Here is a 19,045-nt window from a genome sequence, read left to right as displayed (position 1 = left end):
AGACTACCATTATGAAAACAAAAGCAAGTAAACTGATTCTTTTAAAACCTCTGATAACTGATCAAAAAAACAGTCCGACCAGTTTTCTTTTGTATCTTAGATTACATGAACAGATCCACAGTCCCCATGTCTTTACACATAACAGCAGAAAGTGATGACACAAAACAAGTCGATGTTTTCATGAAGTTTTAATCTCCTACGTCATTTGGTTTTGCAAAACGGCTCCAATTTTAGTCTGTCGAATCGTGACTTCCGTCACTTGTTTTAGTGTCGCATAAGCTTTATAATACAAAGTGTAGCTTGAACAGACAAGTATGCAAGAAATGTAACGCTCCAGCCGCCATCCCTCCATCCCACAGAGGATCTCAGTCAGTGTCGTTTCTGACCTGGTGTGAGCCAAACACCCGGGTCATTACTTCTAGTCTGATGGTTTTACACATCGATATGTGCCTACAGGTGTTGGGGAGTACTACCGTCTAGTTCTGAAAAAGTCCTATGAAGCCTTTTCTCGCTTTAGACAGATGGAGAGTCTGGAGGTTTAGCTTTAGAAAACAGTAAAAGAATCACTTCTCGCCAGCTTAATTGTCAAATATTAACATGAACATGTGTCACTATAACGTTGAGTCGCTTTGCTTCTAAAAGTTTGTACAATAAAAAGGGACACTGCACCACGTACTTTGTCAGCCAGAAGAGAGCAGATATCCTCATATTAAATAACATAAGCAGGTAAGGACCAACTTTGCGCTCATAGCATTCATTTAACGTAATGGGAGAGGTTGGCAGAAGTTATTTATTAGGAGTTAATTAGGAGCTGCACAACTTTTGAGTCAAGGGAGGAAATTCGTGAAAAACCAGGAAGATAACGTCTCGCTTTACAAAAGCATCTTGAGGCCTATTTTTATCCTTTTAGCCATCTGTGGCTAGTCATCCACTCTGAAAACACGTAAAAACAGCTTTTACAATATTCATATATACAAATATATAATGTTTACACACTCACTCGGACACACTGACACATACAGTCAGGGAAAATAACAAACACAAAACAACCGTGACAAAGTTCTTTCCTGTGAATTCTCACTGTGCCGACCTTTTCACCTCCACGACTAATTGAAAGGACTCTCCTCACACGGCATCGACTCGGAAAAAAATCTCCCAAACGGGCCCTTTAACGGTTCACCCACCCGTGTTTGCACAGCTTTGTGAGGAAGGATACAACGAGTTGTTAAACACCAGCACGTGCTTCCATCTTTAGGACAGCTCCTACAAATTACTTCACAGTGCAATGGCAGGTTTTGTTAAGACATGTGTATATCTATAGATATATTTAAAAAATGCATCCACCTGTGCTATGTCGCAATTTCTGGGAGTGCTTGTTCAATTCAGGACGAAACTGTAAACAGGAACATCATTTGATAATGTTTTTCAACTACCCCCGCCAAAATCGCTCATGACTGATCCACGACTCTTTGGCCTTTGAGGGGAAAAGGTAAAGTTGCTATTGCAACAACCACGTTCTCATACCCCTCCCTCTCTTCCCTGTTTTTAAACTCAAACTTTCCACAATGTGCCTCACTCTTGCCATTGAAGGAATAAACCAAGAGGAATGTGAAAGCCCCTTAACCTCAACCCACCTCTTGAAAAAGAAAAAAACATTAGTCACCTCCTATCGCCTAATACTGTCTCTGAACCCCAACAGATGTTTTTCTGTGTGCATTTATCTACAGTGCCAACAGGACTTCATTTGCGATTCACGCGCCACAACTTTCCAGTGTTTGTTGCATAAACAAAATCAACGAAGCATGTGGGTGAGGCTGAGAACCCTAAAAAGGCAATCTGCCTTTGCCAGGAGGAGAAATCCAAATATTAGTTTATGTAATGTGTATATACTGTATTTCTTGTTTTGGGGATCAAACAATGCTACGCTCGCTCCCAAGTTAGTACCTGCTAGGAAATGTAAAACGAGTGTGTGTGTCCCTGGCTTGAGTTTAGTGTGCGAGAGGTTTTTTAAAATTATTTAAATTATTATTATTGTTTTTTGCGCTCCCCAATCCACACGTCCATCCGTCCGTCCCTTCAGGTCTCCATCACACGCTCAGGAGCCAGAAGAAGAAGAAGATGGCCACGAACAGAAAGAGGGAGTCTTGCCAGTTGTTATTGCCATTGTTGAGGTTACTGTTGCCTTGTGGATCCCCTGCATACTGGTCTGACATGGAGGGAGAGACGTGTGCGACAGGTTAATGACAGGTGAGGGTGCGTTAGCACGCTAATCCTGTCGACTGAAGACAACAGATGTGTTAAGACGGAGCTGCTTTTTTTTTTTTTTTACTCACTCACCAAAATCATCAAACCACAGGGTTTGTGCTCACCAAGTTAAATTTGGGATTTTAAAGACTTTACTAAGAGTAGAATGCAAGTTGAATTGGGTTTCACTGTCTAACCAATTATTCATTAAGTATTACAATTTATTGCATTTATTTATTGACATGGCTGAATTCAGCTTTAGTAGGAGACCTTCATGTACTGGTCTTTACCTGCCCGGTTAAAGGGGTCGTTGGCGTTGAAGACTGTGGTGAAGAAGCCGAAAGGAAATGCTCCGATGCCGAAAGACATGTGAAAGCCAGTGTCCCCGAAACCCTGAAACATCTGACAGGGAGAAGAAGAAAAAACACAGATCCAGTTCAAAAGAGGACAAACATAAAAGGAAATGGTGTAAATATGCGCTTTAAAAAAAAAAAAAGTTTAAAAAAAAGAATCGGTGGGAGTGAACAGACTCACCCCGCCTCGACCCTCTGGCTCCGTTCTCTGTCCCGGAGGCCGTGGTGGAGTTTTCAACCTAAACAACCACACACACAAACACACATGTCCATAATCATAAAAAGGGAACCGTGCGGCTATAAACAGACAATGCGTTCACACAGAGGATGCGTACCGGGGGTCCTCTTGGCTGGAGCTCCCTCTGCCGTACAGCGGGATGACTTTCTCTCTGCTGATGCCCGCTTTACACACAGGACACTGCTGCCTGCTGGGTCGCGTCTCCAACCACTGAGAGGAGCAACAGGGGAAGAAAAAAAGTGTCTAAAATATTTGTTCAACAAAAATCTGATAAATACTGGGTTCAGTTCAACTTCAAGAGATCAACATTAAGTACATTTCCACACATGGCCGTAATCATTTTTTTAAATCCTGACTTGTAATATATAAGGCGCGCTTATGCCGCGACACAGAGCAACTTTCAGCGTGGCGGAGAGAAAGCTGCTGTAAACAGGGGCATTAAGTGCATAAGCACACTTAATCTGCACCGGGTCAACCGACAGGTTTAGTGTCCACGCTGAGGTGTTACAAAATACACGCCACTTACGTTTGGGTTAACTCGAAGGAGCTGGAGTTAAAGGAGCCCTTTCAGCAACAGCTAAGCGCACAGAGGTGTTTTCACTTCCTGTGTCTGGTTAGAGACCTGGAGTGAGGAGTGTGTGTGGGCCGGTACAAACCTCACCAAGACATTTTTACCGACCAACGAAAACCCCACAGACTGGATGAAAAGAAAATCCTCACATTTAAGAATCTGGAAACAATAAATGTTCAACATTTCTGCGTGCTGAGTGAGCCAAATGTTCTATGATTGAATAAAAGTAGAAGCCTGATCAGTCAGAGTATTGAAAAGACCTGAGAGTAACAAGTATTATATTTATATATATATATATTTTTAAAAAGAGTGACATAATAGAGAAAATACTCACTTGATGAAGACAGGGCCAGCTGCGGAGACAAAAACAATCAAAAGATTAATGTGTATTCTCAAAATTGAGCTGTTCTCTTAAAAAGGACTGTTAGACTTTGGAGCCAATAAAAATATATTTATATAATGCAAATCATATGTATCAATCAACCTCGATGGGATGGTAAACTCTGTTTTTGTTAAGCCCACCTGGCCAGAACAACCCGTTACTAACGAGGCAGCTGATTGAACTCGTCCCCATCGTTAGTATTGATTGGCTCCACCTGTTGTCAGCAGTCTTGCCTGTGCAGCTGCTGGCCAGTGCGACCCGCTGCTGCATTGTGGGAGCGCAGGATGCAGGTTGGAGGGAAAACGCCGCACCGGTGATTATTTCTACGTCTTACATCATTTACAACTCGGTACTACTCACACAAATGAAATTGTATGAAGAAATGGAGATCAAAAACTAAATACAGTTGCATCAAAGTACCACTCCAACTGAAAGCCCAAAAAGGAAAGATTTGCGGTTTGTAGATGCTGAGGATAACAGATGAACGACCGTATAACATGTTTAACTTTCATGTACGAGTATGATGTCTCGATAACTTAAACCTGCATCATTAATTAAACGTGAATAAATGAGTCTTGTTTTGCCCTCAGACCTCAGTTAATTAGAGCGTTGCCATGACGGAGACCTTGCATTTCTAAGTTTAGCGTTCCCACGAGGTGAGCAGACCTCATACGGTGTGTAGCAGGAAACTGACTTCTATGGGTTTAATTTTTTTCTTCTGTAAAAAAGCATATCTGAGTGTCTTTAGAAATGCTTTTGTTGATTCCTTGTGAGATAAATTAACAGCAAAGCCACTCTGATTATGCAGGGGAACAGGCCAGACGTGTTTAACACATTTTTAGTATTTCATAACTACCGAACATGCAAAAACAAATTGCCTCAAACAAACCATAGAGCAAACACACACACACACACACACACACACACACACACACACACACTTGAGTGTACAGTATTAAATGTAACACCGGCGGCTACCAGGTCGCTGCTGAGCATTCCTGTGGCTCCAAACTGCTGAACAAAGTTAGCACAACAACCCATTCAAGAGCGATTTACCATGTGGCCACACATACAGCCGAACACTCGTGGCCTGAAAATTACTTTATAATTTCTAATAAGAGGCTCAAATGTCCATTAAGGGAAGCCGACTGCAGAGCGTACACACAGACTCCATTCAGTGACCCCATCCCCCCTCTACTAGAGCCGTTAAAGTGTCATTTTCATAACGTTAAATTAAAATAAGAACATAAGCCGGGCATGGCTCGTCGAGTAGCTCCTCTCTGATCTTAAATCGTGCGTTTACAGACTGCAGGATTCTGGCTGCATGCAACCACTGTCCTACATGTTTTGGGGTAAAAAAAAAAGTAAGCCATTCATCTTACAATGACAACAACCGATTTTAATTTTCATCCAACTACGAGTGCACACTTAAAAGATGAGTTAATTGTCATGTATGACAAAGAAAAGCAGCGAACACTCCTAAATGAGAAGCTGGAGTGTTTTGTAACTCTTGTTACTCAACCAAGTCTAAACATGAAGGATGGCAATTAATGGGACTAGCCTGCCTGGTCCCAACATAAGTTACCCCCCTCCCCTCTCCAGGCCATATCATTAGATCTGTGGCCAAGCTGAATAGACGGATGGTTGTGTGTTAACACGATGAGGTCATCAAAAGTACAAAAATGTAGGCCATGTGACAGACTGCTTTTATTGTTAAACGTTCCAATAGAAATAAAGACTATGTATATGATATTGAGTCACAATGTTAATCTTAAGTTCCAGCAGGTGATCCAATGTCAACACCTTCCTTGCCGATAGTTTCATCACATTGCACAGAAGGGGGTAACATGGCAACTAAGTTGCATCAGCTCCCCGAACGCAGGAGCTTCAATGCAACCGCAAATGTAACCATGGCAAATTTCGATGATTAAATATCAAAGAAAATGACAGCAAAAGATTAGACAATATTAAGGTTCCTGCACTGATAAAAGGCCTCAGGCTGTGTGCACTTGTTACCACCAATGTCTTTATACCATACATATACTGCTCTATATGACCAAGTCAAGCTATGTGTATATGATCTTAGGCGGCTGAACACATTTTGTGAGCTTCTGTGGTGCATCTCCCAGCAGGTTTCTCTGCTCGTCGACACTGATCAGATCACTGTATTTAATGTACAGTAGTACCATCCTACTGCCTACTTCCTGACACTCAAAACGCCTATTTCCAAAACACACGCAAACCCAAACGGATCATTTAAAACCGCTTGGCGTATACCGATAACACAAAAGTGTTCCTCATTGACTTTTAAATGGCTTTGTTTTTTTGCTGCAAATTTTCTCTATAAACCATTGCATTGGGCTAAAACACAATAAGAAAATGAAGTTATACATGTGTCATGACTTTTACTACTGATAATAAAATGTCCTTTAGGTTTGACCTCCATTCCCAAGCTCTTGGCTCTAATCTTACATTAGCCTCGGCCTGAAAGCAAGCATGGCCGTCAATCACCGCCTTTTTAAACTCGCCACTGTGTGCTTGTAAGTGTAAAGGTTGAGTCTTGCACAACTCTGGATTTTAAAACTGAGGTATGAGAAGGGACTCCTAGTTAAAGTACTAACTTGGATTACACTTAATTTTCATTTTTTGATTGATCTGACATATGTACGGGACATTATGGGTGCTCTCAGGTAGGCAAACTATATAGTTTCTAAATGACCTCAAACATGCTGCATCTTTGGCATTCCTCTACTGCAATCACTTATTGTCTGACATGTGTCCCATCAGTGACAATGATGTCTATAAATCACAAACATTGGTTCATACACTGTCTCAATGGATTGGTCAAAGATTCAATTGCAAAGCATACAAGTTCCTGGGCCAGTGGCTTAGTCATTTTCATCTTAATTTAATTGCGTACTGAAAGAACATTGTGGGAAAGTATTTTAATTATATTTACCAACAGACTTAATGGAATGGACTGCTGTAAATGGCCGAGAGTGGACCTGATCTGAAAGCAGCAAATGATCACCAGTTTTACCTAGAAAGTTAATGTGTGTCTCAGAGGGAGTGTGTAAATTTTGACCTCTGACCTACATCAACCCGTATGATCAAGCTGAGCCACTTAACTCCTCACAAGATCAGGGCAGGTCTCATGTGTAATGTGCAACTGTAATGAGTGACCAGCCTCTATCCGAGACATGAGGACGGCGTCACTCATCAGTCCAGCAAAGACGGCGGACAAACCCCGCAAGCAAACAAGCAATCTCCGCCCTTGTCATCGAAAGACTGTTAAAAGCGCGTTTCCCCGTGAAATGCATCAAAGTGACGCAAACGGAGGCCGCACAGACGGAAAGCTACACACCAGTCTGGTGGGCTGAACGGTAACAAAAACAACAACCACCTCCACACATCTAAAACTACCCCCTCCCCCCGCCTCGTTTCGTACCAGAACAAGTGGCCGCACATACTGATGACAGCGTCCCTGGCAGTGTCCAAACAAATGTTGCACTCGAAGGTGGCCCGGTCCCGCTCCGGTTCGCCGTCCCCGCTGCTTCCGCCGCCGCCCGGCCCGTCGCGGTCGTTGCTGCTCTCCCCGGCCGGGAATCCTCCTCTGCTGGCCGGCCCGCCGTCACTCGAGGACCGGGGATCCGCGGCCGCCATAATATTTAGTGCACAAGTGAGAAAGGTAGCGTACCAGTCCAACCCAACCGGGCCCGACCCGTGCTATAGTTAGCTGTCTGGCGACGACAAGTGTCACCGGACCGAAGCTGATGCATGGATATATTATGGGCTGCTGCTGCTGTCGCTCTCCTTGAAGGAGGACTTCCGCTTCCGGGAAAAACACAAACGAGGGGCGGGGCGAATGAAGACACACGCCCCTAATATTATTAATAATAATGGTAGTAATTATTAGGTTAGGGTGTTTTATCTTGTGTTTTTTTTTCTATCTAATTGATATTAATATAACTGCAATCACATGGCTGTTATGAAACTTTTTCAAAGAGTTGTAGTGATTCTATTTTATATAAATATTGTGTCATAGGAAAGTGTTGTTTTTTTTTACCCAAATAACGTCCATGTAATGTGACCCTTTTAAATACCAACATGTACTTCACATGTAAACAAATTTCAAATGCATTTCTAATTGTTGTCCATCGCAAGACATTGAGCATGGAATCACTTTTTAGCCATCAAATTCTGAAATAACTTCCAAAATGCATACACAGACAAATTATTTTTGTACTACTTTTTAAATGTCAATTATCGGCTAATAATACATTATTTTTCTACAGATCTAATAATGCAATTACCGTTACCAGCTCATATTTGCAGCATGAATTTCATTCATGTATTTAATGGCGAATTTTGTTGAAATAAGGGGTGTATTACGTGTAATCAAATCTACAGACTTCTGAGTTCATTAAAACATTGACTCTAAACGTTCATAAACTAGATTTCAAATCTGTTATCGTATCGTAAACGTCTGAGTTGCATGAAGACATGGGGCCAACACCGGAACTATTGTCGTGTATCTTGTTTCCGCCCGGAATCATGAGAAGCAGGCACTGCAAGCGTGTTGTGTACAGTAGAAACGGCCATGCGTAAGTAGCCGAAAGTGATAGTTTCAAAATGTATTTGAAAGAAATCCGGTAGACAAGTCAATGTAACCGAGGGAAAAATCATCTTTAACCTTAACGGACATTTTAACGTTGACGTCAACAACTAGACATTATTCCGTCTTCACCGCGCAGTCAGCATGGGGCTCAAGCGACAGAAAATAGCCAAGAAAACCTTGAGTTTCTACAAATACAACTTCAGCTTCAGGGAACCCTTTCAGATCCTCTTCGATGGGACTTTTTGTCAGGCGGCTTTGAAAAACAAGATTCAGATCAAAGAGCAGATGCCCAAATACCTGATGGGAGAGGTGCAGCTGTGCACTACAAGGTGAGTGATAGATCTACACAGCGTTACCCATGGTATGACTGACATGGCACAGTCTAACATGCCGGTATCTCCTCTCTCCTCTCAGCTGTGCACTGAAGGAACTGGAGACTCTGGGGAAAGACCTGTATGGAGCCAAAATCATCCTGCAGAGGTTTCAGACGAGGAATTGTCCACACTTCAAGGACCCCGTCCCAGCTTCAGAGTGTCTGCTGTCCATGCTCGGGGAGACCAATCCTCACCACTACTTTGTTGCTACACAGGTAAATATAATGAGACCGGTCGCACAGACACCACACAGAGGGAAATTAAATGAGGAATAACAATGTCTTAGTGGTTACTCCAACTGGGATATTAAACTAGGCACCTCATTAGTTGTCAGTTTATTAGGGACATACAAACTTAAGTATATCTTTGGAATCCCCTCTCTCAAATCTACTGTATTTGATGTGTCTGCTCCCCAGGATCACTCATTGACGGCAGGCCTGAAGAAGATCCCAGGCGTCCCTTTGCTGTACATCATCCTCAACACCATCGTGCTGGACAAGCCCTGCCAGGCGTCCCTCGACCACGTCCGCGCCGTCCAGCTGGGAGAGCTGGTCAGCCCGGCCCAGCAGCAGAGCATCAGCAGCCTGAAGGAGGAGCAGGGCATCGCCCAGAAGGATGGAGAGCGGCGAGGAAAGAAGAGGAAGAGGAAGCGGAGCAATCCCAACCCTCTGAGCTGCCTGAAGAAGAAAAAGAAAAGTGGGCCGACACCGCCTAAGAAGAAGGCAGAGGAGGGGGCGAAGAGGAAAAGAGTTAGACACAAGAAGCAAAGGACGGAGGGAGGAGGCGCGTCTGCTCCTGCGGTTCCGAATGCATAGTACAGCAGGAAGACAAAGACTTCAGCCAATTTATTTCTTGCCTAAATGTTATTTTAAGATGTCCACGGTCCCAATCTGACCTGATTGCACTCTGTTCTGATTTTTTTTTCCCGACGTTACGGCATCAAATAAACCATTTGTTTAACAAACACAATGCAATTTTAAAATACTGCTCATAGTATTTGTTTTATTTTGAAAAAATGTTGCAACAGTTTCCAGGACTCAGGGCTTACAGGCATAGAACTGAAACTGATCAGGAACATAGCAATATTTTTGAGAAGGGAAGATTTGTCTTGGCTTTTATACAAAATAAAAAGGCAGGTTTACAGGCACATAGTTTAGAATATAAGAAGCACTCGGACATTACAACGGGAAGCCAATTATATCGGTTAAGGAATCTCCATATCATTTTCATATGGAAGTGGATATCAAAAACAACACATTCAGCTGTCATTGCAGAAGCACAAGGAGTGTGATCACTATGACTTGGTGGTCTGCTTGTTTTTACTGTACGCTGTGTGATTATGATTTTTTTTAAAATGTCGGCTAACTTCAACCTGTGTTAAACAGTATTTTTTCGTATGATGAGTTTACAGTCCAAATGACAAAGTTCATAACAAATGTCCATTCAGACTTCACTTGATTGTGTTATCAGGCCATTCTTTAGATTTAAAAATCTGTTTGCTTTATAAATAATTACATAATTCTCTTCATCAATAACTTCATATTGAATAAGTATCTATTTGATTAACACTGGCAGGAGTTCTACATTACTGTATGTCACCCACTTGTAACTATATGATTATATATAAAAGGGACACTAAATAAATACAATATTTCACGAACTTCAAGTCTTCTTAAGAATAAAAGAGCAACATGGTAATAAAAACACTAATTTCTGTAGCAATCCAACTCTAACCATTTTTTTCAGAACAGGGCATGCAACTATGGCAGACCACTGATGTTTACAACATCTATAGGTAGAAACTGAAGTATTTTAAGTACGTGTTTGAGAAACATCTATAGTTTTGTGCAAACAGTCGACAATGCAAGCAATGCATTTGCAAAAATGACAACTTGGAGTCTAAAGTGCTCCTCTCCAGTTAGTTGATTGCGAGCTAATCCTGACAAACAGATGGTTCATTTCTGGTTGAGTCTGCAAATCACTACCATAGTAACTGTTTAAATGTCCTCTGGCAGACTAGATATAGTGCATGCTCTATTCGGCTAATGTCAGTGTATATGAGAACTTTTTTTCCTGCAGGGGTGGGACCGATGCAACTCCAGGTAGCATGTTTGACTGAGTTATCGCTCCCACAGCGAGCGTACTGTTCCTTTAAATATGCTAGTGCAACGGCTTCTAGAGGAAAGTCAGTGACATCTGCTTGAAAAAACACAGTAGAAAGCAACTCCAAACTAAAAAGAAAGGTATTAGGTGTGCTGATTTTGTTTACTTGCTACAAACTTAGCTATAAAGTGAATCTTGATAATAAAAAATGCAATAAATAATGAATAAAAAATAATAGGAAAAGTGCCCATTTGGAGTATCAAACCTTACTGCGGTATTTTAAAAGGAAGAAAGCTCATTATAGTTCAACCATGTTTTTCAGACCTCTCTCCTCCCACTACTGATTGATATTAAAATATTGGCAGACAGAAGATTAATCTCCACATCATACACAAAACAAAGTCAACAAACTTGAATGAGTAAATAAATAAAAACTAAAAGACACAAACTGTTGTGTGCAAAATATACAGAAGATTTTTTTTGTTTTGTTATTTTTTTTCTCCCTTTTTGTAACTTGAAAGTTGTGTTTCTCTAGATGCTGTGGAAGCGAGGTCCGGGCGTAGCGATGATGTCGCTGTAAGGCTCCTCCTGGACGAGCTCCACCGCCTGCTGCTTCTTCAGAACCAGGAAGCTGTAGAACTTAGCGGCCGCCTGTTTCTTGTTGTTGTTCCTGCACAGATCCAGCAGGCCGACCGACTGGGCGCCGGTTTTGTCCATCACCCTCTGTGGAAAGAGGAGACGCAGGGAATCGGAGAGGGAAAGTTATGTGAAATTATGTTTGAATTATTTGTACGTTTTTTTATGTTACGTTATGTTTGTTTGTCGTGTCATCCCTAGTTTTGTGTAATATCTTACTCCTTTTATGTTTCATACATTTATAAAACATAAACGAAAACATATTTATATTTATTTGTATTCAATATTTTACTAATATAGATTTTCTACAAAAAGAAAATCTGTAATTTACCAAAATAACCTGCTAAAAACATTGGAAATGTCTTTCTGCCTCCATATAAATAACTGGATTTCTCTAAATGCTTAATGAAAGGAAAACCAACATTTAACATAAGCAGCGTTTTTCATATGGGCAACATTTAGTCAATACAAAAAAATATATTTGAGATATCAAATATATTAAGATGTGACCATTTTGAAGTAGTTGGAAACATAAACTCTAAGTGGTAGCAATAAGACGTCATCATATTCTTCCAATTTGCTGTGAACAAATACACACCTGGAGGCCATGGAGCATCTGCTGGGTCCTTTTGTTCCACCTCCTCTCCTCCTGGTCCTGGTCTCCGGGCACCTCCTCCTCCTGCAGGAAACACAGTTACAAACACTAAGGATACCTATTTTATAGTGAATGTTCCGCGTCCTCCACACAAAAAAAAAAAAATCAAGATTTTGTGAACGTCTATCTCGCCTCGTCATCAGAGTCGTCGTCGTCGTTCTTCTTCTTGTCCTTGTCTTCGAGCAGGTCCAACTCTATCATCTGGCTGATGGTTTCCTCTGGGGGCAGATCCACGCTGGAGGCCTCCAGCTGCTGGGACACATTCATGGACTCCTGCGGCTGCTGCTGCTGCTGCTGCTGGTCCAATGTTCCCATCTAGAGGGAAGAAGATACAGAGTTTTTGCAGTCCTGACATTACATTTTGGAAAGTCTCGTGAGTGCATCTATTTCAGTATATACAGACACTACTAGTGGACCTCTGTACTCACAGGCAGGGCGGGTTCTGTGTCCTGGACTTTGCGTTTGAGGCCACGTTGGGGGGACGGAGGAGGCATGACGGACTCGTCCAGCGTCGTCCTGCTGCCTTCCACGGCGGAAGTCTGCAGAACACTGCTCTCTTCCATGAGGGTCTGGTCTGGAAGGGAACATTGGGACAAACTGTGTATGTTAGAAAAACTGTGCATGGACTTTTTTTTTGTGTGTCTAGCAATGTTTAATGTTTCAGTTCATTGTCACTGAGAATATTTGTATTGATGATTCATTGTATTGATTCACAAGCAATTTTCTCTCTGAAGGGAGAATCAATTACTCAAGGTCAGTTGAAAACTCTCTAAAAATACGTTGTGCTAACTGGTCTAGTCTGCCACAAAAATTACCATTGGAGGAAAAAACATGAGCTCAAAAATGATTTCAAATCCTACTATCATACCAAGCCATAAACAACTAACATTCAACAGTTTGAGTCATGACACACTCAAGCGTAAATGTCCACAAACAGCCATTTTCATACCCATGTGCTGGTGTCCTGCTGTTTCCTCTCTGGGCACCTCCGGGTTCTCCAGATCCTTGAGGAACTCATCCAGACTGTCAGCCTCTCCACCTTTCCTCCTCTTCCTCAGCTCGTCTGGCACCAGTGGTGTCAGACACCTTGTGAACATCTGGTGTGAGAAAGCAGAGACGGCAGAACCTGAAAGATGCAGTGTTTGACGATCATGCTACGCTGTACAATATTATCTGGGGTTCTTTACCTTCAGCAACCTGCCGTTCCAGAGAGGCTGAGCGGGGAGGGAGAAAAGCTTCTCGACTCCCCCCGTCTCCTTCCACATCATCAGCTTCTTGGTGGGAGGTGCCAGGTCCAGGGTGGTGACAATGTCAGAGTAATCAGACAGCTGTGCACGGATGGTTTTACTGTCCAACTCCTTAACGCTGTCCACTATCAGCTTCCTCTTACGCTTCGCCTTGGTCTCCTTTACTGCACAGTCATAGGGAAACGAAGATGAATATATTTGTATAATACAATTGAATCATCTTCATGATGTCGTTAGCTCTTTCTATCTGCTGCTAGTCTCTGATTTTTGTATCCTCATGCCACAAATGCGATCTGGTATGGTGCTATGCTGGACATGTGGTCCTGTTCATGGAAAGAGAATTTGAAAATGACCCGAAACTGTAAAGAAAATTTAGACTGAAGCACAAAGCTTCAGTCATCAAGAAACGTTAAATCTGTCTCTTAAACCCGGCTGCACTACCTGTGATGTCGATCGGCTCCAGCGCGAAGGTTTCTTCCTCGTTGTGAACCAGGGTGGTCTGCTCTGCCTGGTCTGCCATGGCCGGTAGGGGCTTTGTTGGGTCTGAGTCTGGACTATCTGGGGCTCCCGCTGACAACACACAACCATGTCGCATGTCATCTCAACTGTATGGAACCAAAGTGATTGCCAAGTAAAGGAACACGGCTCCACCGCAGAGGCTCACGTGTGAGAACTGACCTGAGAGAGCATCGAAGTCGTCGTCGTCGTCGTCGTCTCCTCCGTGGTCCTGAGGCATCATCGCGCTCTCTGCGATGGCAGGAGGGTCGTCAGGAGGGTCGTCAAAGATGCCGTCTCCGTCCTCGTTGCTCAGCAGCTTGTCCACTTCACAGAGAGGTGAGGTCATTCATTTATTACTTATGTTGCTGTCGCTATTATTAAGATAATTCGCTTTGATTGATGGCCCGTATGTATAGTCACATTTCAAATATGCACGTTGACAAAAGGGGGCTATCTTTCATGGCATTTTACAAAAAGCTCATTTTAAGGGCCATAAAATAATAATTTCTAATCGTTTCTAGCGTCTAGTACATAACAATCGCTCCACAACAAAACAACAGGAAGGCAATAAAACACACATGTGGATAAACATCTATCACTTACAGATGTGGTAAAATAGAAATCAGATGAAAACTGTATTTATGCTTTCAGTTAAACGTCTTTTCCCATGACTTACATTTCAAAACACACTGGTTCAGAACGCTAACATTTCGCTCTCACTGTCGGGCGCCTTTACTATTGACTTACCGAGCATGCCTTCCTCAGTGCTCTCCATGGGATTGTCTCCGAAGTCGTCCTTGTACTGGTCATCGTACTCCAGGTGGTTGGACTTGTCAGCCATCGCGTTGGCGACACCATCAGCCTCCAGCAGCAGGTTGGAAGCCGACACGCCCATGATGTCCACCGCGAACGCGCTCTCCTCCCGCATCATCTCCCGGTCGTCCATACCAAAGTCAGCTGCGCGACAGAAATGTGAGTGTTTTTTCACTTTATACGTAGAGAGGAATGTGGGCGAATGGAGGAAGTCATGCTGTCAACTAATAAAGAAATGTACATTAAAGGGGCATGTAGGAGTTAGCGACATTTAGAGGTCATGTCGCAGATTGCAACTAACTGAAACCTATCGCCTGTGCCAAGCGTGTAAGAGAACTATGGTGGCCTGATATCGAGCCAGTGTTTGTCCATTCTGGGCTACGGTAGAAACGTGGTGCTGAAACACAGCGGACTCCGTCTCGTTCCAAGGAACCAAAAACACAGTAATACTTATTTTCAGGTCATTACGCACTTAAGAAAACACACTTATTCATATTGTATTATCTGCCCACAGATCCCCGTAAATGCTACACACTGTCCCTTTGAGTGTTTAAAAAAGGGGACTTCAAAATAGATGCCCACCGAAGTCATTGTCCTGCAGCAGGTTGAGGTTGCCCACCTCCTCCCTCATGGTGATCTCCTCCACTCTGCTTTGGTTCAAGTTGAACTGCTGAGCAATGTCAATCTCACTGCGGAAAACACACCACAGTCAATTCAACGCTCGTCATGAGTTTACAGCACTTGTCTTCAAATGTAATATGTCTGCAGGCAGTGCAAACAAAGATGAAATGTGCTTCTGGAATAGCATTTTTTTTGTGATGAAGTTCTTTTAAATATTCAACTTTACAGTCTGAATATAATAGAACATATATCCCGCTCCCCCATCATGTCTCTGCTGTCCCATGCTGCCTCTCTGTCGCTCTCTCCAGGCACTTTTCCACCTCCCCCAGTCACCTGACGCTCACATCCAGCCACTGTAGTAACCTCTTTCAACCATTCCCATCACCTGGCCTCCTTCCCCACCTGTTTCCACTTTCCCTCATCCGCTCTGCACTTCATATTTAGTTGAGTGGCAGTGTGATTTAAAACTTGATTGGCTGGAACTGATGACATCATCTCTAACATGTTTGGAAATTATAGAATATTCAAATCAGTTTTCAGTTCTTTGGGAGCTCTGAAAGACTCAAATGGGAAATGGGTCAATCGGTTTCCAGGATGAAAGAAAACCCTGTACCTGTGTTACGTCGGCTACCTAATGACATCATACAAATGGATGAAATAAAATAAAACATTTAGCTTTTGTTCACCGCCGCTGGAAGGGTTCAATTTCGCTCCTTTAATCTCTACCTACTGCTCTCAGTGGAAGCGGTGGATCGACAAGAGGACTCACTCGAGGTCTGGCAGCGGCTGGTCAAAGTCGTGGAACTCCTCGGGCAGCGTGATGGCGTTGTAGGCTGCTTCCCTGTTCTCCTCCGGAAGATCTACCACGCCTGGAACGACACGACGAAGGAGGAGAGTTACAGCGTGCGACGTCACTCGAGTGGCAGGGATGAACCCGGCTTAGTACAATATTATGGATGTGAAAGCCAGCAGTTTGGAAAAAAAGCTCTCAAGATCAGTGGAAAAGTACAGAAGACTTAGAAGAGATGGACACAATTATTCATTCAAGTATATGTTTTGCTTATGTAGCAGATGATGATAGAATTAACTACATTTCTTCTTTTTTTCAAGGGACTTCAATTTCTGACTGACTGCATGTAATATGGACCACGAGAGGTAAGCACTCAGCTACTGCTGATGGTTTTATTTAGCTTTTAAGCTGCAGTCTGTCTCCCACCTGGTCGAAACGCCATCTTGATTTTGATGAAGGCCTCGTTACAATCGGCCAGCAGGTACTTGGCCTTCCTGTGGTAGATCCTCACCACCCCCAGCAGCAGATGCCCTGAAGTCCGCAAAGCCATTTTCACCTGCAAAAATAATGAGAAATGAGATGCATGAATGATCTGTGACGATACTGTATAATAAATCTGCAACTTTTTATATGTTTCAATAGTCCAAACTGCCCCTATACTAGCATCTGTCTTACATACAACCCTCTGATAATGATACCAGGGCTTGAAATATCAATCAGGTCCCATGAACACATGAACCTTGCAGGTGTCGCAGGACTAGTTATCAACACATGAAACTAGTGAAGACCCTGAGAAATGACCTTGGGTGAGATGATGCTCTCCACGCTGCTCTCCAGATTGCACTCAAACACGTGCGCCTTGGTCAGCTTCTTGTCCCAGTGGGCCGCCAGCCAGATCTTGGCCAGCGGCCCACGTTTGCTGAGGACAAAGTGGGCGTAAAACATCGTCCCGGCGCCTTCTCACCACCAGGGAAAGGGGATAGGGAGGGAGGCCTGCAAGGAGGGGAAACCAAAAATACTGCATGATTAGAAAAATCCCATCACTAAATAGGTAAACAAAGGATGACGGCAGAAAAAGATGAATGAATTGTTCGGTCTTGAAGCGTTTTGAAAGCGTGCTCTTGAAGCTGCAGGAATGTGTTTCCGTGCTCAGTAGGAGAAGTGACAGCAGTTCAAAGGTGCAAGCTGATTGATTCATGCTTTTTCATAAACCATCGACTGGAACGGAAACGCACCCCAATCAGGAGCGCGTCGCCCCGCGATGTGTTGACTGATGTTCACCAACAATCAACTAGCTGATGTATTGTTATGGACGAAGGTAACCAGCAGCCAGTAATGAAGTTAGTGTTGTTCCATCTTACCAGAAGAAACAGTTGTCGAAAGACTAAGTAATTAAGTAAGAAGAGTACTTCCTTCCATATCTTATGGCGTGGAGGTCCACCTACAAAACCTTTATAAATTCAACATTCTTGTACGTACGAGTTGTACGTATATCACGAATAAGGATGGTTACTATAAGCACACAATTTGATTGAATGGTTTGTGAAGATATTTTTGAGGGTTACAATTGTGACTCAAATATATATATATATATATATATATATATATATATATATATATATATATGTATATATATATATATTTATATATATATATATATATTCTAATTGTCTTGAGGGTTACTTAATATAAATATATAAACATTGTGCCTTCGATCCCCTGCAGTCATACTCATTGTATTGTGTGATGACTGAATGAAACACCACTACTATAGTAACACGCTTGATAGGGTTATCACACTGCATCATCACGTGTCTTTTTGTTTGTTTGTGTTCGTCCTCTGGTGCTTATCAAGTCCACGTTGGACTGATCGTGAGGTTTTAACGTGGGTCCGGCTGTCAGGTGACAGTGAGCAGCCTCACCTGCAGCACCGGAACTACGGCAACCGCAAACACACACATGAGAGCATCACCAGCGTCCAGCACAGGATGTTGGATTTATTCTAATTCACAGTGACTGTCACTCAAAGGAGACGACACGTTAGTTACATGAAACCGCATTGAGCGCGGACGCCCCCCTCCTCCTCTTCCTCCTTCTCTTCCTCCTCCTCTTCCTCCCCGCGTACCACAACAGGTGATGATGCGGACGGGCGGATAGCCAGTGTGCGTGTGAGCGCGCGTGCGTGCGTGTTCTCGTTGTTGTTGTTGTTGTTGTTGTTGTTGACACCGACACTCGTCGCCTCTCGCGTGCACCGTAATGACTCACCCGCTCGCCGCGTCGTGCTTCTCCCGTCTTGCTGGCCGTGGTGCTGCAGCTGCTGCGGGTGCTGGTGGATTTCTTCCCACCCCTCCTCCGACTAAAACAAACAAGATGGCGTCCTCTCTTGCACCCCCCCCCCCCCTCCTGTCCTCCCCTCCCTCCTCTCTCCTCGGACTGATGGATTGGACGTTTAAAAAACCTCAGTAGGATGCAGAGTGGTGCTGATGAGAGAGAGGGATGGGAGGGAGGGCTCTACCTCTGCACCCTCAGCAGCATTGTGAATGGCTCACTTCAGAGATAAGCACAGAATTAACAAGTGAGCTCAGAAAGTCTAGCGTGTATTATATTTTCTGAGCTTTCTTATTATTGTTTTTCTCAGAGAAGTTACAACTTCATTATTATTCTTGTTGTATATGGTGTCCTAATGTAAGTCCGAGCACGCACAGTTTCATCACGAGTAGGTTTGATCAGTCATAAAATACCCCTGTGCATGGCCTTTAATCTAGAGTAATGCGTCACAGTTCAGTATAAATAAATAATACAAATGTTAAATACATTTGGTGACGTATAAAGTACCACTTTTAACACTGAATTGTGTTAGAGTAGAAGGAGAAACTAGAAGTAAATGATAATACTTAAGTAC

General features: G+C 43.1%; 3 protein-coding genes across 3 annotated transcripts; 1 reads left to right on the top strand and 2 right to left on the bottom strand.

Annotated features, from left to right (window-relative positions):
* Positions 1–172: 172 nt before the first annotated feature.
* Positions 173–7,602, bottom strand: rnf5 (ring finger protein 5). The gene is made up of 6 exons (XM_068576403.1): positions 7,237–7,602; positions 3,741–3,759; positions 2,933–3,045; positions 2,779–2,836; positions 2,535–2,646; positions 173–2,206 (listed from the first exon to the last, which is right to left on the bottom strand). Exons 1-6 carry the CDS (start codon positions 7,449–7,451, stop codon positions 2,088–2,090), a joined length of 636 nt encoding a protein of 211 aa, XP_068432504.1. The 5' UTR covers positions 7,452–7,602; the 3' UTR covers positions 173–2,087.
* A 669-nt stretch (positions 7,603–8,271) lies between these two features.
* On the top strand, positions 8,272–10,440 carry utp23 (UTP23 small subunit processome component). Its single transcript, XM_068576402.1, has 3 exons — positions 8,272–8,735; positions 8,821–8,995; positions 9,197–10,440. Exons 1-3 carry the CDS (start codon positions 8,548–8,550, stop codon positions 9,593–9,595), a joined length of 762 nt encoding a protein of 253 aa, XP_068432503.1. The 5' UTR covers positions 8,272–8,547; the 3' UTR covers positions 9,596–10,440.
* Positions 9,747–18,497, bottom strand: rad21b (RAD21 cohesin complex component b). Its single transcript, XM_068576401.1, has 14 exons — positions 18,409–18,497; positions 16,945–17,136; positions 16,570–16,699; positions 16,123–16,222; positions 15,315–15,421; positions 14,667–14,876; positions 14,100–14,243; positions 13,863–13,991; positions 13,362–13,585; positions 13,124–13,271; positions 12,603–12,748; positions 12,307–12,489; positions 12,118–12,198; positions 9,747–11,606 (listed from the first exon to the last, which is right to left on the bottom strand). Exons 2-14 carry the CDS (start codon positions 17,086–17,088, stop codon positions 11,415–11,417), a joined length of 1,938 nt encoding a protein of 645 aa, XP_068432502.1. The 5' UTR covers positions 17,089–17,136; positions 18,409–18,497; the 3' UTR covers positions 9,747–11,414.
* Positions 18,498–19,045: the final 548 nt, after the last annotated feature.

This window comes from Clinocottus analis, unplaced genomic scaffold (assembly GCF_023055335.1).
Source record: "Clinocottus analis isolate CAN_PGR_092001 unplaced genomic scaffold, fCliAna1.0.p SCAF_14, whole genome shotgun sequence".
Classification (NCBI taxonomy): domain Eukaryota; kingdom Metazoa; phylum Chordata; class Actinopteri; order Perciformes; family Cottidae; genus Clinocottus; species Clinocottus analis.
Note: the sequence above shows the minus strand (reverse complement) of the source record. Positions and strands in the feature narration are given on the sequence as shown.